This window comes from Prionailurus bengalensis, chromosome C1 (assembly GCF_016509475.1).
Source record: "Prionailurus bengalensis isolate Pbe53 chromosome C1, Fcat_Pben_1.1_paternal_pri, whole genome shotgun sequence".
In the NCBI taxonomy this organism is placed as follows: domain Eukaryota; kingdom Metazoa; phylum Chordata; class Mammalia; order Carnivora; family Felidae; genus Prionailurus; species Prionailurus bengalensis.
Window position 1 is genome coordinate 86,621,983 of NC_057345.1, and position 19,530 is coordinate 86,641,512.

The 19,530-nt window shown below is 36.2% G+C and overlaps 1 protein-coding gene across 3 annotated transcripts in view; it reads right to left on the minus strand.

Moving 5' to 3' along the window:
* Nucleotides 1-19,530, minus strand: part of DPH5 (diphthamide biosynthesis 5) — a 54,128-nt gene that overhangs the window by 26,417 nt on the left and 8,181 nt on the right. For all 3 annotated transcript variants that reach the window (XR_006296677.1, XM_043575686.1, XM_043575687.1), the window contains exons 3-5: nt 16,830-16,954; nt 11,825-11,933; nt 56-176 (exon numbers count right to left, since the gene is read on the minus strand). Coding sequence is in view for 2 of the 3 variants with exons in the window: in XM_043575686.1 (XP_043431621.1) it covers nt 56-176; nt 11,825-11,933; nt 16,830-16,954 (355 nt within the window). In the remaining variant the exon portion in view is untranslated. The remainder of the gene's footprint in view (nt 1-55; nt 177-11,824; nt 11,934-16,829; nt 16,955-19,530) is intronic.

Genomic DNA, 19,530 nt, shown 5'->3' on the forward strand with positions numbered 1-19,530 from the left:
GAGAATAATACGATGACTCCATATTGTGACTTTAAGGAAACTCCAAAGCCCTCACCTAGTAAGCATAACGTGTGCATGCCGTTTTGTCTGTTCTTCTTTACTTTGTCAAAGAAGCTTTCTGGTCTCCAAGTGTCTGTCCAAAAAACAATAGATACCATCTCTCCAAACTTATACAACTAGAAAAAGTAAAAACATTAATTAATGATAGAACAATTCACTGCTTACTCTTTCAAAGTTAACAACCAAAACATAAAGTGAGACCCAGACTTGAGATGAGTGGGGAATCAAATCTCTCACAAAATACATGTTCTTTGGTCCACAGCAGCTGGTGTCTCTCTGATGCCCTTTACAGTAGTGCCCCTAGTAGTTCAGCATTCAGTATAGCAACATATGTAACCAGTTCACGATTTAGCTATGTAGTTGCTAAAAATACTGAAACAGAACCCAGAAGGAAATAAACAAAGACATTTGAGCAGTCAGAGCAGGGACTGTTCACTAGGTTAATTTTATTATCCTCACACTACAGACCACCAAGGCTCAGAAACATCAAGCTCATCTGCCCAGGGTCTCACAGCTAGTGAGTAATGAAAAAGACTCAAACTGAGGTCCAAGAAATGCTCCTTTCCACCATGGCAGCTCAGGACAATTCAGACAGTATATTCGCTGTAGCTATTTCTTAAAACCTACCCCCTTACTTTACCCACGATTTGATTCCTCACTATAGAATTCAATGAAGGTTTGCCCAAACCTCCTCCTTTCCCAAGTGGCCTACCCACCCCAGTTGGCCATCACACAACCAAGAGGCTTGCTTTGTTCCAGCTTGCTTCCAGTCTGGCTGCCCAGTTCACTGAAGTGAGCCCAACTCCACATCTTATGCTAAGAAAACTCAGTTCTGAATCCTAGTTCTGCAACTTGGTAGCTGTGTGACATTGTTCCTTCTAAATCTCTAAAATAGGGATAGTAAAAACATACTGTCCTTCCTATTCATGGGGTTGTAAACATGTAAAAAGTTATTCAAACTGTGAAGTAATATGCTAGTAGTAGTTCTTATCTAGTCACTGTGCAAAGGACAATTAAATTCAAAGACTTAATACATGGTAAAACATAAAACTAAAGTTGTTAGGTAAAGATTTAATTATTCATTTGAAACAGTGCTTGAAACAATTTATAAGAGCTGGAAAGCACTAGACACAGGAAATCAAGTCTAGTCCTCTGCCACAAACTGTGCACAGGACAGTACTGAACTTTTCTAAGCCCAAGGTTTTTCATTTTTCAAATGAAGAACTGGTCTGCAGAAGGGATTATCATCCTGAGGCTTCTCCAATCAGTGTTCAGAAGCTGCTGCAAGAGGTAAGGGGGAGGCAGAAAGAACAGAAACAGAAAAGCTGGAGCATTCAAGGCCCTCTATCCCTCCACCCCAGGAAAGCTCAAATTTTCTTTTTGTACACTGAGGCCTAAAACCTGTAACTGATACTCTTAATGGTGACTTTGAGTTCTTAAGGGAAAGCTCATCAGGTTCCTCACATGGCCACAACTTCCAACTCACCTACCAATGAGCTTTATTCTCAAAGTCCACTTGCAAACTGTCTAAAAAAGATCTATGGAAGCCATGCCATCCTCTGGCAAATTCTCAGATCAGTATAGCAAGAGCCATGTAACTGTAGGAATTCAGAGTCATGAATCTTCTTGCCACGTATATAATGTTTCTCTGTGAAAAATGCATCCAGCTGATGAGTTCCAATGTGTTCCAATGTGGGATTCCTGGAATACATTCACCCAAGCTGCAAGAGATAGGCCTAGCCCTGCTGGGGTGGGGCTGGGGGTGGGGGTTCTGCTACTGTTACTGTTCTATGAGAGGCAAATTTATCTAAAAGATATTTATTCTAGATCATCCACTATGTGCCACACATTATGCTATGCACAGGTATAAAGTGAGAAGCCAATCCGAGCTCTGGCCCTCATGGAGAATGCAGTCTTGCATATATATACCTCACAGAGCAGGCAAGAGCTCTGAAGTCACAGCGCTGGTTCTTAATAGATGGGCCACCATGGGGTGCCTGGGTGGCTCAGTCGGTTGAGTGTCTGACTTTGGCTCAGGTCATGATCTCACGGCTCGTGAGTTCGAGCCCCGTGTCGGGCTCTATGCTGACAGCTCAGAGCCTGGAGCCTGCTTCCGATTCTGTCTCCCTCTCTCTCTGCCCCTAACCCACTCACATTCTGTCTCTGTCTCTCTCAAAAATAAATAAACATTAATAGATGGGCCACCGTGGACAAATAACCTTCCTGACTTTCAAGAGAAACTCCCCGGGAAAATGCGCATAACTATAAACCTAATAATGTGATTTTTTTAAAGGATTAAATGATATAAAGTGTGTAGAATGCCTAATACATTGCACACAGTAAAAACAATAAACGTTAGGGATTTGATGATATAATAATATGTTTATAATGATGATATAAAAATGGTCTAAAATGCTGTGTCTTGCTATAATCCAACTGCTTTCCTTACTGGAATGAGCTCAAAAATATTACCAAATATTTGAAAATAAGTTTATGATTTAGCTCTGATAAGTTCAACAGTTTACATTCTAAAAGGGATTTTTGGCATCTCTGATCAGACTTTGAAATATTGCTATTACTCTGTAAAAAATAAAACTATTGAGGTTAAAGAAAATTACATATGCAACCATATATAAACACTTTTCTAAATGGGCCTTCAATATTTTAAGAGTCATGGAAATATACTCATGAAGGTATATTGTTCATTCAGAAAGAAAGGGATAGATGATTTCTGAGAGAATTGAGATGCTAGTCACATATAAACACTAGCTGCAGCATGCTGTAGGAAAGCTTCTTGGAATTGTCTAATTTGGGGGATTAAAAGAAAGCCTCACATAAGCACTGCTTTCTAGGACCCTGATTTATAGACTGTAACCATTCCCATGGTCGTGCTGCAAACTTCTTCAATGAGTTCTGGAACATTATGCAAAGAGCTTCACCATTTAAGATGTCAGTCCCTCAAAGAACAGAAAGATCAGTGCCATGTTTCACAATCCAAGGACTTACCAGTAAACCATAAAAGAAACTGGAGTAAAACAATGTCGAGAACTGAGGCTGCAGAAGTCTAAGCACTGTCTTATACATGTTAGCCTTTGTACTGTGATCATTTTCCCCCAAAACAGTATTGATGCAAATCTAAATTTAGAGACCATAAAAAGAGCTGTTTTCTAAGAACAGTAGATAAACACAGGTCTTTTTGTTTGTTTGTTTTAATCTGAAGCAAGTTATAAAGAAAGCAATTTATCCAACTTGATATTGGATCGTGTTTTTATCTGTTGAAGATAAAAACTCAAAATGATCTAATTAACATATAAAGCAATATCTAGTTAAAGCAAGAAGATGCATAAGAAAGATAAATATTAGGTAGTAAATAATAATTCTAAAAAATGAGACATAGACAGTACTGAAGGAGTTCAGCATTACTCCCACTTGGAAAGCACCTGAAGACAACTCCTGAAGACAGGATATAGGCTGGACCTTAAAGGGTGGAAAAGATGGGGGAACTTGATCTTGGGGGAAGAACAAGATGGTAGGAACAACTTAACAGAGGTGGGAACTGTTGGGCAATATTTAGCATGTTATTAAGCAATTATCTAGAAATAGCTATTGCCCGACTTGCCTCTAACAAGTATCTCTTAATTCCCGACAGCTTTACCATGTGCCAATTCCTGTCAATGCCAGCTCTATAATATATCTAGAACTGACTTCATTTCTTTTATCACTACCTTAGTTTGAGTCCTTAATGCCACTTGCCTGAATGACCTTAATAATCTTCTAACTCATCGCACTGCCACCAATGGTTCCTTCCTTTCAGAAGCACAGAATGCTTTGTAAAATCCATTTTTATAATTAGGATTTAATACTTTTGTCATTCTGCATTCAAATAAAAAATAGTTTGTGAGTGGGGTGCCTGCGTGGCTCAGTCGGTTGACTGTCCGACTCTTGCCTCGGGTCGCGATCTCATGGTCATGGAAGCCAGCCTCATGTTGGGCTCTGCGCTGACAGTGCAAGCCTGCCTGGGATTCTCTTTCCCTCTTTCTGCCCCCTGCCTCAAAATAAACAAACAAAAAAAAATAGTTTGTGGTTTTCTAAGTTAAAAAATATCTTCTCAACATACAGAAAAATCAGAAAATTTAACTTGCTATTAAGAACTCTGTGGGGCACCTGGGTGGCTCAGTTGGTTAAGCACCGACTTCGGCTCAGGTCATGATCTCACAGTTTGTGAGTTCAAGCCCCATGTCGGGCTCTGTTCTGACAGCTTGGAACCTGGAGCCTGCTTCGGATTCTGTGTCTCCCTCTCTCTCTGCCCTTCCCCCGCTTGTGCTCTGTCTCTCTCTCTCTCTCTCTCAAAAATAAAATAAACATTAAAAAAAATTTTTTTAAACAACTCTGTGAAGCCCCACATGTATCTTTTATATATAAACATGAATCCTAAATCAGATCACTTAAATCTGTGAGGTAAAAGAAAGCTGAGCCAGCAAAGATGTCAAAAAACACACCACAAACCACATAATCAAGAGTTACTAGTTTTCTATACAGAATATCGGTCTTGGAGTTGTTTTTTTTAATCTCCACATGCGTTTTGCTTAACATTTATGTAACACTGATTTTGCTGACACTAAGAAAAATTATGCACATGCCCACTGTATACAAGATACATAAAGTTGAAGACAAAAGAGCTATAAAATTTGTTATCACACATAAATGAGAGAATCCACATATGAATTAAACAAAAGAATTTTAATTTAAAGTACATAATTCCAAAAATAAACCAACTTGGGCTGGGGTGGGAAGGATAAGTAAATAAATAAGCAATTCAACTCAGCAAATATTTGTTGCATATTGATTATATGTTTTGGCACTGTGATAAAGCACAAAGGGAGATGTGAAGATGAGTAAATCAGGAAGTTTATGTGCCCAACACATAAACACATAAAGTAACTGAATATTCTGTATGGGATGACGATGTATCAGGATTGTGTAAGTAGAAGAATGGTACAATCATATCTGCAATTTAAAAATAAAACTATTAAGCGGGAGAGAAGATGGCTATTAAAATATTGACTAAAAACAGTTCCAGTGGAAATGGAAAGGAAAACATTTTTAATATGCCCATGATTCCGCAGGTGGTCAAAATAATTCCAAAGTGACTGAAAGAACAGGAAGCTTCCTCAGATGCGTTCTTCTAAGGTTACGTGGCAGTGTAGAGTGTGGATCCCCTTATTACCTAGTTTAGTGTTCACTGTACAAGGTTAGACTTTATCATTTCTACATTAGCCCCTGGACAACAATGAAATCAATTCAATGCTTTTGAAAACTAACAGTAAGAACTACTACAAGGTCAAAACAATGCTGATTATCACAATGAGTCTTGTGCTATGAAAAAAAGGAAGGAAATGAGTTGTTACTTTTTAAAAGTAATATACATATTTTCCAAAGTAGAAATGTATTATATAAACAGAGGAACATATGGCAATAATCAAGGTCACTCATGCAACAGCCAGAGAAAGTGGAAGCATTCCGTAATGATGAGAAAATTACACAATCTTTTCCCTGAAGTCAGCTGCAACTGATAATGCAGTTTTTATGCAGAAATCATTGCTACCTGGTTTCACTGAACTGTCTCATTTATCTGTCCTTTAAAATGTCTCAAAACCATTTCAGTCACCAAATTTAAAAAAAAAGATTCATTCTATCACACAAATGACTAACAAGAAATGATAAATACCACATAAAGAAAGTGTGCCAGAATTTGTAATTTCTTCTTTCTTTGGCCTGTCATCTTCAGGTCAATGTATCCAGGTAAGAATTGAATAAAAAGAATGAAGGAGGGGCTCCTGGGTGGCTCAGCTGGTTAAGCGTCTGACTCTCGATTTCAGCTCAGGTCATGATCTTACAATTCATGTGATCAAGTCCCGCATAGGACTCTGTGCTGATAGGGTGGATGGAGCCTGCTTGGGATTCTCTGTCTCCCTCTCTCTCTGCCCCTCCCCTGCTCGCTCTCTCTCTCTCTCTCTCAAAATAAATAAATAAACATTAAAAAAAAGACTGAAAGGAAATATACCAAACTAGTAACTAACTATGGTTACTTCCAGGTAGTGGGACTTCAGATATTTTCTTCCTTATACTTACTATATTCTCCTAATTTTCTATGAGTATATATGTCACTTATCATCAAGAAAAATAAAAATATTTTTTAAAAACAGTTTTTTCTAAAGCAGAGACAATGGTAAATGAAAACAATTCTGGTTCTGCATGACTAAGGTGCCAAATGTTTAACCTTAAGAATTCAAGAAAAAGACTCTGTTCTTGCCGTCTCTGTAGTGAGAAAAATCCCTGATATTTCATTATCAGGAATGCCTAAATACAACCAACTTGCCTGGCTCTACACAAATAAATGGATTTTCCTTTGATTAGAAAAATCCTCAAAATACAAATTTCACAAGTGTTAGAAATATTTGTTACTTAGGAATTTCAAATAACATGATTTTAAAGTTTATATGTTTATAACTAGTATATGAATTGGGAAAAAACCTAAGATTTACTCAATGAAAATTTGAGCATCTAATGTATCTTGGTTAAGGTAACCTTTGCCTGAAGTTAGAAAACAGGCCAGGTTTTTTGGCTTCTAAATCTAGAGGACATTAGAATTGATCTCAGTTAGTATTCTCCATACTTTTTAGTGCCAAGTCTTTTTTTCCAAATAAATTCTTAAATAAAACATCAATAGGGTTAAAGATCAAGTCTCCCTGGGGATTTATTCATTGCTATTTGGTCTCAAGTACTTCAATTTCTGCAGAATTGCTGAAGCAGCTTCAAAAATCCTGGTACACTTTGAAAACCACTGATCATGTCCGGTGTTCCTCCCTGTCCTCACATCCCCTTACAGTTAGGAAACCTGAGATCCAGAGAAGTTAGAGGACTCCTTAATTACTGCCTGAGCAAAAATAAAACCAAGAACTTTTAATCTGCAATTAAACTCAACCTTTTCCATTATTACTTTTTCTTTACCAGTTCTACTCAATATATAGTCAGTTTTTACCCAACATATATATTCTCAGTCTTGTGTTAATTAATCTCTAGGTAACCAAGGTTTCTGTGGTACATATGTATGTATTCATTGGTGTCTGTGTATTTCTATAATACCTTGAAGATTCCAAAGTGCTTCATGACTCTCTTTAACTGTATAGTTCCCTGTGTTGGGAAGGTATCTGCCTTACTGTTCATTTAGCAAACCTCTTATAATTCATTTTTTAAAGTACTTTATTGATACATAATGCACATACCGTAACATTCACCCATTACAAATGTACATTCAATTTTTAGTAAACTTACCGAATTGTGCAACCACATGTAGTTTTAGAAAATTTTTATCACTTCAATCAGATTCCATATGTCCATTTATAAGTAATTCCTGTTCTAAACCCCAGTCAACCACTAACTACTTTCTATCTTACAGATTTGCTTTTTCTGGACATTTCATATAAACAAAATCCTACAATATATGGTCTTCTGTGTCAAACTTCTTTCACTTAACATACATGTAATTAATATCTATGCCAGGACTACTAATTCCTCACAAGACAAAAGGAAAGACTTCAGAGTCTGAAGTAAATTAAACCTAATCACACTCTGCTACATGATCAATTCACTACAAATAAAATCCAAATGGCTGACGTTGGATTAGAGAGCCTAGTGATCCAACCCTATCTACCTATCTGACCTCAGACCACTTTTCTCCTGCCTGCTACTCTCCAATAAGCCCTTCTTTGGTTCCTTCAATGAGCCAAGGTCATTTCCACTTTAGAGTCTTTGCACAAACCATTCCCTTTGACTGGAATATGTTCACTCTTTCTTGATTCATATCTAATCTTAAGTAACACCACTTTAGAGAGGCCTCCTTTGACCACCCAATTACAACAGAGACCCAGCCAAATCTCTAACATATATCAGTCTACTTGAATTTCTTATACTTCCCACTACCTGACGTTTATTTTCTTGTTGTTATTGCCTCTCCTTCCTACTAGAATGTAAGCTCTTGGAAAGCAGAGACCTTGTTAGACAGGTTTATCAGCGTATCCAAGGCAAGCAAATAATAAATAGGCAAACAATATTTGTTGAATAAATGGATCACTAAACCTCTTAATGATGTCTAACTTGGTAGTCTTTACTACACATTCCCTTTAAGAAGAAACATTTTCATAGGAATATGGGGTTTGCAATAAAAACAACTATTTTATGGCATGCCTATAATAGAATGTGTATCAACTGGTTTTGTGTGTTTTGAAGTGTTAGTCTACACACCTACTTACCTTCATTAATACTGATAATCAAGGGGCGCCTCGGTGGCTCAGTCGGTTGGGTGTCTGACTTCGGCCCAGGTCATGATCTCGCGGTTCATGGGTTTGGGCCCCACGTTGGACTCTGTGCTGACAGCTCAGAGCCTGGAGCCTGCTTTGAATTTTGTGTCTCCCCCTCTCTCTGCCCCTTCCCTACTCATGCTCTGTCTCTCAAAAATAAATAAACATTGAAAAAAAAATACTGATAATCAAGAGTCTAGTTAATAAACTACAAAGTTGATGAAAAATACTCAATAGTTGATTCTGAGCTCTCTATGCTGCTTTAGAAAACAATGATAAGATAGGTTCAAAAGGGGCTAACAAACTGATAGGCTTAAAAAAATCTGTGCCCATTATTTCCATGTTAGGAATTCCATACTGCTACTCTTTAACCTAAGGTAAAAATGTTGTAAAACATATACTATTCAGGTCTGTCACATTACCCAAAACAGTACTTCTCTTCAATAACTTGATGGCTGTTTTTGAACTCATGGGAAAGCTTTCACAGAGATGACAGAATCTCTTTCGAAAGTGGTGCCCACTTCCCTTTTAAAAAATTGAGAAAGATAGCATGGCAAGGTAACCTGTTAACATTCTACATTTAGCAAACATATTTCTGAGAACTGAAATCTACTCTTTCAATTAGGCCATGCTAAAAAAAAAAAAAAAAAAAAAAAAAAGCCCAAGTTCATTAACTTTCTAAGAAAGTTTTTATCTGTCTAGTTTGGTGATTCTCAAAATGTACTAGCAACTTCAGCATCACCTGAGAATTTGCTAGAAATGCAAATTCTTAGACCCCCACCCCCACCCCAGATCTACTATATCTGAAAATTTCAGGGGAAGGCCAGCAATCTCTTTTATAAGCCCTCTAAGTAATTCTCATGAATACTAAAGTCTGAGAACCACTCATGTAAGTTATTGTTTTTCCCATAAATGCTAACCCTAAATACTTAGAAGAGAAAGAGCAGCTACTATAAGGAAGGGGACTTTGAAAACCTTAGGTATTATGCAGGGTATCTATACATTTGTTTTAAAATGTAAAGGTGCCATGAATATAATGACTGTATTTTTAATGCCTTTTATCTTAGAACACTTAGAAACAGTATCAAGAATTACCTCTTTCTCCTAGAATATAAATAACTTGGGTGGTACAAAAAGTATACTTTCATAGAAATTTCATCAAATACCTAAGGCAGAACCTAAAAAGGCACTTCCTGTTTTTCACACAAGTAGTAAGTCATTTTCATACCCAAATTAGAGAATAGAACCAAGATGGGGAAACAATGCTTTGTAGCTGCCCAGAAAAATCCTATATAAAACTGAGAGAAAGCTGAATTGTTAAAAATAATCTATGTAATATGGATATGATCTTAAGGGCTTCTATGGAGACTGTCAATTCTCACAGTAAATTTCCTCTCAAATACCTTCATCTATTTCAAACATGAGAACAATAACACTGTACCTGTCTATCAACCTAGAGGATCAGGAGGAGGACAGGGTCACCCTAATTTAGTTCCTGTCAGTCTAAATAACAGATATGCATGTGATGAAGACAAAAATCTTTTGAAAAGTTTTATGTTTAGAAAGAAGCAAAAAACTTTAAATGATAAGTCATGATAATTTAGACCAAAATATGATGGAAAGGGGCTAGGTAACTTTCCTCACCAGAAATCAAAATAAAACTATATGAAAAAAATATATATACTCCATTAGCTTAAGGTTTATTACACATCTTTGTGTATCACATGATTAATTTATTCTTCTCTTTTTTTCCTTTCTCCTGGCAACCATCAATTCTTAAAAAGTACATGGTCTACAGGAAAGAATACTGGACTATGAATCAGGAAATTCCATTCACTTACTCCAGCACAGGAATGTTCAAGAGGGTTTTTAAAAGTGTAAAAAAGAGGGGCGCCTGGCTGGCTCAGTCAGTTAATCATTGGACTCTTGATCTCATCTCAGGTCATGATCTCATGGTTCACAAGATAGAGCCTGGCCTCCTTGAGATTCTCTCTCCCTCTCTCTTGCCCCCTCCCCTACGTGAGCACAAGTGCACAAACACTCTCTCTCTTTCAAAATAAATAAACTTTTAAAAAAAAGTGCAAAAAGGCCTTGAATTGGCAAGGTTTTTTTTTAAGTATGCATTTAAAAAAAATTTTTTTTTTTTTCAACATTTTATTTTATTTTTGGGACAGAGAGAGACAGAGCATGAACGGGGGAGGGGCAGAGAGAGAGGGAGACACAGAATCAGAAACAGGCTCCAGGCTCCGAGCCATCAGCCCAGAGCCTGACGCGGGGCTCGAACTCACGGACCGCGAGATCGTGACCTGGCTGAAGTCAGACGCTTAACCAACTGCGCCACCCAGGCGCCCCTTTAAGTATGCATTTTATTAGAAGACAAAAGAGAGCAAAATTCTTTGCCAGTTTAAATGTAATTAACTAAGTGCAAGTAATGAATACTAAAAGGTGAATCATTTATATCTTTTCTCTGATTCTTCAGAACCAAAGGCAATATTTCTGAGATGACTGGCTAGCATGTCAATTAAATTGAGATATTCTTCCTAGGTAACGCAGAAAATAAAGACACCTCTAAAGCAACAGACACAAACTGGTGTCCAATGTAAATGTATCTTCTTGTTGTAAATATCTATTTTAAATTATGCTTTCCAGGAAGACACACTGGGGATATCTCATTTCATAGATTCTAAGATGTACATTTTTTTTCTATTAAAATGTATCTGAAATAGGAATAAGTCCTAACAAGGAATTAAGTCTTAAAACCACTGTTGGCCATGAGCAGTCACTGTGGCCATAGATCATATATGTGTGAACATCAGAACACAAGATACCAAACTTCAGCAGCTTGGAAGAAAACCCCAGAAACAGTTATGGAGCACTCTTTTAACTCCTCAAAACTAAGACTGCTGGGTTAAAAATAACCAATACACTGAGATAATTACATAGGTGGCTTAAAAGCCTAACATGATTGGCTTTTGGCTCTTTTACAGATTCCTTTAAGAAATGCTGTATCACGATGCTCGTGATGGGACAGAAAATAATAACCATATGGAAAAACATGCATCAGCGATGCAGAGTAAGTTATTTGGAAGAGTGTGAAAAGGCTTTAGGAATACAGAACCAATTTAATTAGATTAAATTTCCCTCGTTTTGTATGCGAAAGTTGGATATAAGATTAAAGTCTTTCTGTAGCTAATTTCAGTGGTCTATTCAATGAGGGGGAAAAAGATCTAAGTTCTAGGGAAATAGTATAAAATATTTAATATTTAAAAATTTAGTACACATTAATGTATTACATAAAATAACATCTTAAAATTCATGAAATATAACAAAATCTACCTGCAATTTGTAGTATTCTAAAACACTTTTGCTAACTACCATTAAGAAAAAAATCTTCATAGCATTACCTGTAAACCACAGCAGCCTACAGCATTCATTATGGAAGCATTGTGAATAACTCGGTAAGAGATTCCCAGTTTTGTTGCTCTCAGAATAAGATCGCTGTGTGTGGTAGCCCTGTAGTGGGAAAAGATCAGGTTGGATTAAAGTAACACTGACTTTTTAAGAGAGTAAAGGTATAATATTTCATGAGTTCAAGCCAATCAAAGGGTTATGGGGGCTCCTTTTCCTCAATTTGGGGGCTTTCTGACAAGAAAAGTGTTAAGTCTACACATGCCCTTCACAGGGCTAAACTGCACTTGTTACCCTTTTAGAGCAGCCTTGGTAGCTACAGAGAAAAGGGGAAGTTGTACTTACTCTTTTGTCCCTTTAATACCTGCAAACACATCTGTGGAATGGAAGTTCAGCAAGCAAACTCCTGAGCAGCAATTCTCAAACTTTTTGGTCTTAGGACCCCTTTAAACTCTTAAAATGACTGCTCTGAGTTCTAAATGATGGCACAACTAGACCTACTCTATACTTTCTGCTCTATTTTGAAGGTTTCTTTTTTTGTATTTTGAAATACTACAGAACAGATGATAAAGAACATTTTTATAGGCTATCAAGTTCTGCCTTTATATTAGGGTTCTATCTGACATAATCGTAGTTGCATTTTACATCTGTCTAGCAGTGATTTTATTTATAACTGTTTTCAGTCTGGTTACTGTATATAATTGTATGTGTGCATGTGTATGTGAGTGCACATTCTGCCTGTTGCCTTTCCTTTGTTGAGATACATCTAATGATTATGATAAGACTTTGGTGGAGAGAGAATATATGTAAATGCAAGTATGGATACTATGAAATGTAACCCCACATCAATTTAGAACTGCATTATTAAAAGCCTTTTTCCCCTGGATGAAAACTCCAGGTCCTGCTGGGGAAAGCAACATTAGCATGTTTGAGAAACTACGTACAAACCAGCAGAACCTGTCAACTGGTCAATGCATACCAAGTAGGAAGATCAAGGGCTTTCACCCCATGAGGCAGTCAGAAACAGATTAACACATGCCCACCAGGGAAGCCTGTTTTTAATCACACATAAAATAAAAACTAGTATGGAAAACAATCATTAATTTGATTTAGAGCAAGCTTTTAAAAAATAATATAAATGACAGTTATAAAGAATGTTTTTAATATCATCTTCAACAGAATTTCACTACTTAACACTAAGATTAAAGAATACTGAATTAGTTATTTGGTGAGTTATTTGAACAGATGAGCAAAAAGAAAACCTGGTTTAAAATTATACCTCTCTTTACCACAACTTCATTTAAAATGACCAGATGTGGTTGGTATACTATGAAGATTTAATGACCTGACAAAGTGATCTGATTTTGTGAAACTGCCATGAATGTGATTAAATGAGTCCCTCAGATTTCTGCTATGAAAAAATTGGTATTTTATCATCATGATTACCCAAATTATACTGCTTCATGCAAAAGAAAAAACTGGCTTGAAACACGGTTTAAACCATCATATTGGGCATTCCTTCTAGATCACGAATCATGAAAATGCTTCATTTTGGTGACTGGAAAAGTGTGTGTGTGTGTGTGTGTGTGTGTGTGTGTGTGTGTGTGTGTGTAAAGACAAATTTATTACTACTTCTGGGCACATGGCTCTATCCAAAATCACGTGTGTATACGTATGTATATATGATTTTGGATAGAGCCACGTGCCCAGAAATAGTAACAAATTTATCTTAATAATATTCTTATTACTTGGAATTGCTCTGAAAGCAATTTCAAAAGAGATTCAAGAATGTTCTGATCAATGGAATCAATAAAATAAAGAACATAAAGGTGACCAATTTAAATGTGTAAGACTTGGAATGTTTATTTTATAACCTTAGTTTGCAGATACAGTACTGCCACATTTGACAGTGCTATGGCTTGTGATCTGAAAGTTCCTACACATTTGTAATGATATGCTGAAAGTGATGTTCTCATAAACTACTAGAAGCATTATAAATTGGTACAGTCCTTTGAAAAGTAATTTGACAATACATGCTTGAAAATATCCATGTTCAAAACTTTTAATTTTTTTTTCCTTTGGTATTATAAACTTTTTGGAGAAAAAAAATCCAAAATGTAGGGATGAGAGAATGGAAGGAGGGGAAATGGGTCATATACATTAATCCATACACGGCAGCTTTACTTATATTGGAGAAATAAATGGACTAATGATAATAACGTTGACATTTATTGAATAGCTACTAGATGCCAAGCACATCCATTGCATGGAATGGAAAAAAATCAAATGACCTACATTAAAGCAAATAGAAGACAAGTGAATAAAGATATGTTTTTATGTATGTGTATGCTATGAAGGAAAAGGCACACAACATAAGGATAAAAAAAATTATGTGTTCATTGCTTATAAAATATACACGGCTACAGAGCATACTAAAATAAAGAATGGAATAACAAAATGGAATCACCATTAAAATTTGTTTAACCGTGACCTTGGTCAACTAAATTCTTTATGGGGATAGAAAGCTTAAGACTGTCATTGCTCACATGACTGGGTCAGATCTACTGACATACAATTTTTTTTAGAGTCATTTACATTCTTTATGTGATTAACTTCCACATTCCTATCAGTAACCTGGATAAAAGGGAAAAGATGAGACCTATATCAACTGACTTAACTGACTTTCAATTACCTTCTTTCAAAATTTAAGAGTGGATGATGGTGATGGCTGCACAACAGTGTGAATGTACTTAATGTCACTGAACTGCACACTTAAAAATGCTTAAAATGGGGGCGCCTGGGTGGCTCAGTCGGTTAAGCGTCCGACTTCGGCTCAGGTCACGATCTCACGGTATGTGAGTTCGAGCCCCGCGTCGGGCTCTGTGCTGAATGCTCAGAGCCTGGAGCCTGTTTCCGATTCTGTGTCTCCCTCTCTCTCTGCCCCTCCCCCGTTCATGCTCTGTCTCTCTCTGTCCCAAAAATAAATAAACGTTGAAAAAAAAAATTAAAAAAAAAAAAAGGTAGAGGTATATATTTATTAAAAAAAATACATTGTGAGGCAATGTATGAAAACTCATATGAATAATACTTCAGCAGTTAGAAACAGAACTTCTCATCAGGGTAATAAAAGACTGCATCACTGAGAATATGATGTCTGAGTTAGGCTTCAAAAGATGGCTGGACTCTGACAATCAGAAATATACCAAAAGGTATTACAGATGCAGGGAAGAGTTTGAACAGATGTATAGAATGAGAAATCAAGATGATGGTGGAAGAACAAACTGGTTGGCATGAGTGTGGGCAAACCAGTACAAGAGAACCAGATACAGTTAGAAGGGCAGGCTGGACAGTACCTTTCATGTCTGGCCAACGGACAGAGCTACTAATTCCCACTTTGAGCTCAAGTAAGATTTTCAAATTGTGGTTTCACAAATATAAATTTGACTACAACATAGGTAATGAAATAAGAATCTGTACCTGGACCAGACAAAAGGCTACTAGATTAAACTAGGGAATAAAAAAGATATAAAAAATTTTGGTTAAAAAAAAGTAAGGTCAAAAGCAGTGCTTCTCATACTAACTAGTAAAAGGTCAATACTTTAAGTTCTAAATGGTCATGGAACAATAGTTTTGTAAAATGCAATCAAAATTAATGATTAGGAAAATTAAAACATAAAATACAAAATATAAGCTCCAAATTATGAGATTCAGCAGAGATAAAATTACTTCTAAAAACTGCTATAGAATTTCTAAATGCTTACTCTCAATTTCTGTAGTTCTCATCATGGACTAGTAAATTTGTGGGCTGGGACCAGTCTATAAACCTCACATTGAGCAGCACTGGTTTATTGGGCTCTGTCAGTGACTAGATGCCATGGAAGTCAAAAGTAACTCTGAGATTACTCTTTTAGGTGACTGTAAGAATTGTTATACCATCAAGTAAGAAAGTTTGGTGAGTTCAGAAGGTGTCACTATAAAAAAATATGGAATTTTGGCAGGAATCCAGTGCAATAATGAGAAAATCCTACAAGAGTTTCAAGACATTTTATACATAGAATTTTTCATCACCTTTATTTTATTTTACTATTTTCTGGCTAAAAGAAATAAATAAAGGAAAAATAGGTACTGCTAATTTGGAGGAAGACTTACAGGAAACAATGTCATAGGCTAAAACAAACTGTTATTTTTAAATGTGTGATTACACAATGTCATTTGCAACCAAGCATAATAAGGAAACATAATCTCTGGCATACCATACTGATGTAAATTACTTTTTTTTTTTTTTTGACAGACACATGCACATGTAACTCCATTCTTTTTGAAAAACATCCTTGGTGGTGAGTTCATAGTGCTTTAATTGTCCTTATGTTCCTTAAATCTGTGACATAAATCTTGGGTCACCAGCTGGAGACAAAGAACTCCTCTGTTTTGCTTGACATTAGAGATTGATGATGCTTGACTAGACAAGTAGAAACCCATCTTTTTAGTAATGGGGAAAGAACAGAGCTCCCAAGGGATATAAGAAATTGAAATCTGAGGCTTGATAGATTTTTAAATTCAAGGCAAGTAAAGTGACAATGTTGATAAATATGAAGTGATTAAAAAAGAAAAAAAAAGCCTAGGATAAAGGAATCAGAAGATGCTTGCAATTTACCTGAAAAATAAATGGTAGGTATAACTCTTGATAATGTAATAAACTTATTAATAATGATATACTAGTTAGGTCATTTGATGTCCTAAGTTATCTTCTAAAAGAATAGCAAAAGCAATGATACAAACTTTAGAACAGACCCTTAATAACCAATGTAAGAGTTACATATGATGACATCCTTATCAAGCAGATTTTCTTCACTAATCTCAAAGATAATGAAACTTTATGAGATTTTAGAACCTAGGTAAACACAGTCCTTTATTAGGACCTGGCAAGTAAAAGTTTTAAATGGAATAATTCTTACCGAGTTAAAAACAAGCAAATAAATTAAAATATCTGCTTTGCCTTACCCAAATGGATCACCAACCACAAGGAATGCAACATCACAGATATCGGCATCCTTTAAAATATTATCTGCTTCTTGTTCCACTTCTTCTCTATCAGCAAGAATCAATTTTCTTCCGTAGAACTCTTCCTACAGATTTAAGTCCAATATCAAAATGAGACAGCAGGTGACCATTTACACACACACACACACACACACACACACACACACACACACACACATCTCTGTCTGGGGCTGGTGCAAATTTTGGCAACCATCCAGACATCCACACATAGATCACTGAATACTCATCAGTGAGCTAGCACTCTATAACATGTTGCAATTAAACTCTGTCTTTGGGGCTATCTTAATATCCCAAGAGGAGGCAGACCTCCTAACATCTGAGACTTTCTGCATTTTAAATTTATCTAAATCTGAGTCTAACAGACCAGGCAGAATACTGTAGAATGAACAGAGAACATGTTTGTACGAGCCTTACTTCATAAACATACTAATAAAAATGAATATATTAAATAATAACTATAAACATACATGGTAATTTGGGTTTAATTAAATTTTCCATAGGAAAACCTATAGGACTCTGGCTAAAATAAAAGGTAACTTCAATGAGAAATAATAGAAAATTAAGATTCAGTTATTTACAGAACCAGCAAACATTCCTATATAATTGCAGGAAAGATTGATTGAAAACTGTATTTCTGGGGTGCCTGGGTTGAGTGTTAGACTCTTGGTTTTGGCTCGGGTCATGATTCTAGAATCATGGGATGGGTCCCACGTCAAGCTCCGTGCTGAGCCATGAAGCCTGCTTAAGATTCTCTCTCTCTCCCTCTGCACCTCTTCCCCACTCATTTTTTCTCTAAAATAAATAATAAGAAAATAAAAAAATAAATAACAACTGTATTTCCTACTTCCTGCTAAAAAGGCAGAGATGCAGGGGAGGGAAAAGAATTCTAAGTATATAGGAAGTCTCAACACAAACTGCTTTGTGAACCAATTCCCTGAAGTTCAACTCTAAAGAATAAACCCAGGAGGCTGACCTTAATGGGTGGCAGCATGTAAGTACAGAGAGTGAACTGGTGTGCCAGTGGTCATATGGCAGTGGTTACAAACTATTATGCAAAGTCATGAATCTTATTAACTGATTTCCTGTGGAATAATATGTAATTCAAATATAGTAAAAGTGGATGCATAGACAAATACTATTTCTTACATACTGAGAAGTTTGAGCTATAAAGATTATATTAGAAGTCAAATGTTACAAGGACTGCTATAATAGAAGCGTTATCTGGTACTCAATATCTGTCAAGCAAAAGAGTAAATGAACAAATGATTAAGCATTTGAAGATAAAGACTATAGTTCCAACTCTGATAACTATTTCTTAATACTTAACTAGAATCTGTTCTTGAAAAAAGATCCCTTCCCTTTCTCTGCATATCTTTGCAGAGATGTTCCAGAAGTTCCCAATGACAACAATGTTTTTACAGATAAAAAGTGTTCTCTTTATTTTCACTTTTATATTTTTTCTTATTAATTCATTTGCATACAACTTCCTTTAATTTCATGAGCCCAGAAAACTTATCAGTGGTAGAACATTTATATTCACATATATCTAAGACATACACATGATTACTGAAGGAAACTGAAGGAAATTTTTTTTCCTGAACTTCTAACATCTTTTTTTTTAATATGAAATTTATTGTCAAATTGGTTTCCATACAACACCCAGTGCTCAACCCACAGGTGCCCTCCTCAATGCCCATCACTCACTGAACTTGTAACATTTTCCTGAACTTCTAACATCTTTTTTTTTAATATGAAATTTATTGTCAAATTGGTTTCCATACAACACCCAGTGCTCAACCCACAGGTGCCCTCCTCAATGCCCATCACTCACTGAACTTGTAACATTTCTTTAAAAAATTTTAAAAAATCACATGTGACTAGCTTAATGCTAGCAGTAATTTTAAATCCTATTCAATACTTGATGATTCAACAACAGAAAACCCCACTCTTCTCAAGACTTCTATCATGTATCACTCCATATTTATTACTTAAGAAACATTTCATTATCTAATTGAAACACAGTATTAAAAAAAAAAGTATCCACATATGCATAACTGTGCACATACACCCCAAACACTCCATTATAACCAAATAGCTGATCCTTTTGAAAAAAAAATGTAAAAAAGGGAAGAGACAATAAAAGTAGTAAGAAACTGGTATTACATTATTCTTAATTTACCTACTTGTTTATTCATTTACTCAAAGAATATTTCTTTTTTTAAAAATTTTTTAATGTTTATTTATTTTTGAGGGAGAGAGAGACAGAGCATGAGCAGGGGAGGGGCAGAGAAGGAGGGAGTCACAGGACCTGAAGCAGGCTCCAGGCTCCGAGCTGTCAGCACAGAGCCCGACACGGGGCTCAAACTCACAATCTGTGAGATCACGACCTGAGCCGAAGTCAGACGTTCAACTGACTGAGCCACCCAGGTGCCCCAAAGAATATTTCCTATACACAACCTCCAAGCCAACCTCTATGCTTGTTGTCGGCAAACAGTGCTGAATGAGACATACATGGCCCCTGTCCTGTGGCTTATAATGTCTAGTGGGGAATTATCTAACCACATCATTAAGTGCTATAGAAGCATGGAATCTATTAAGAGTCAGGGAAGGGGCAGGAGGGAAAAGCAGTATTATTTAACAA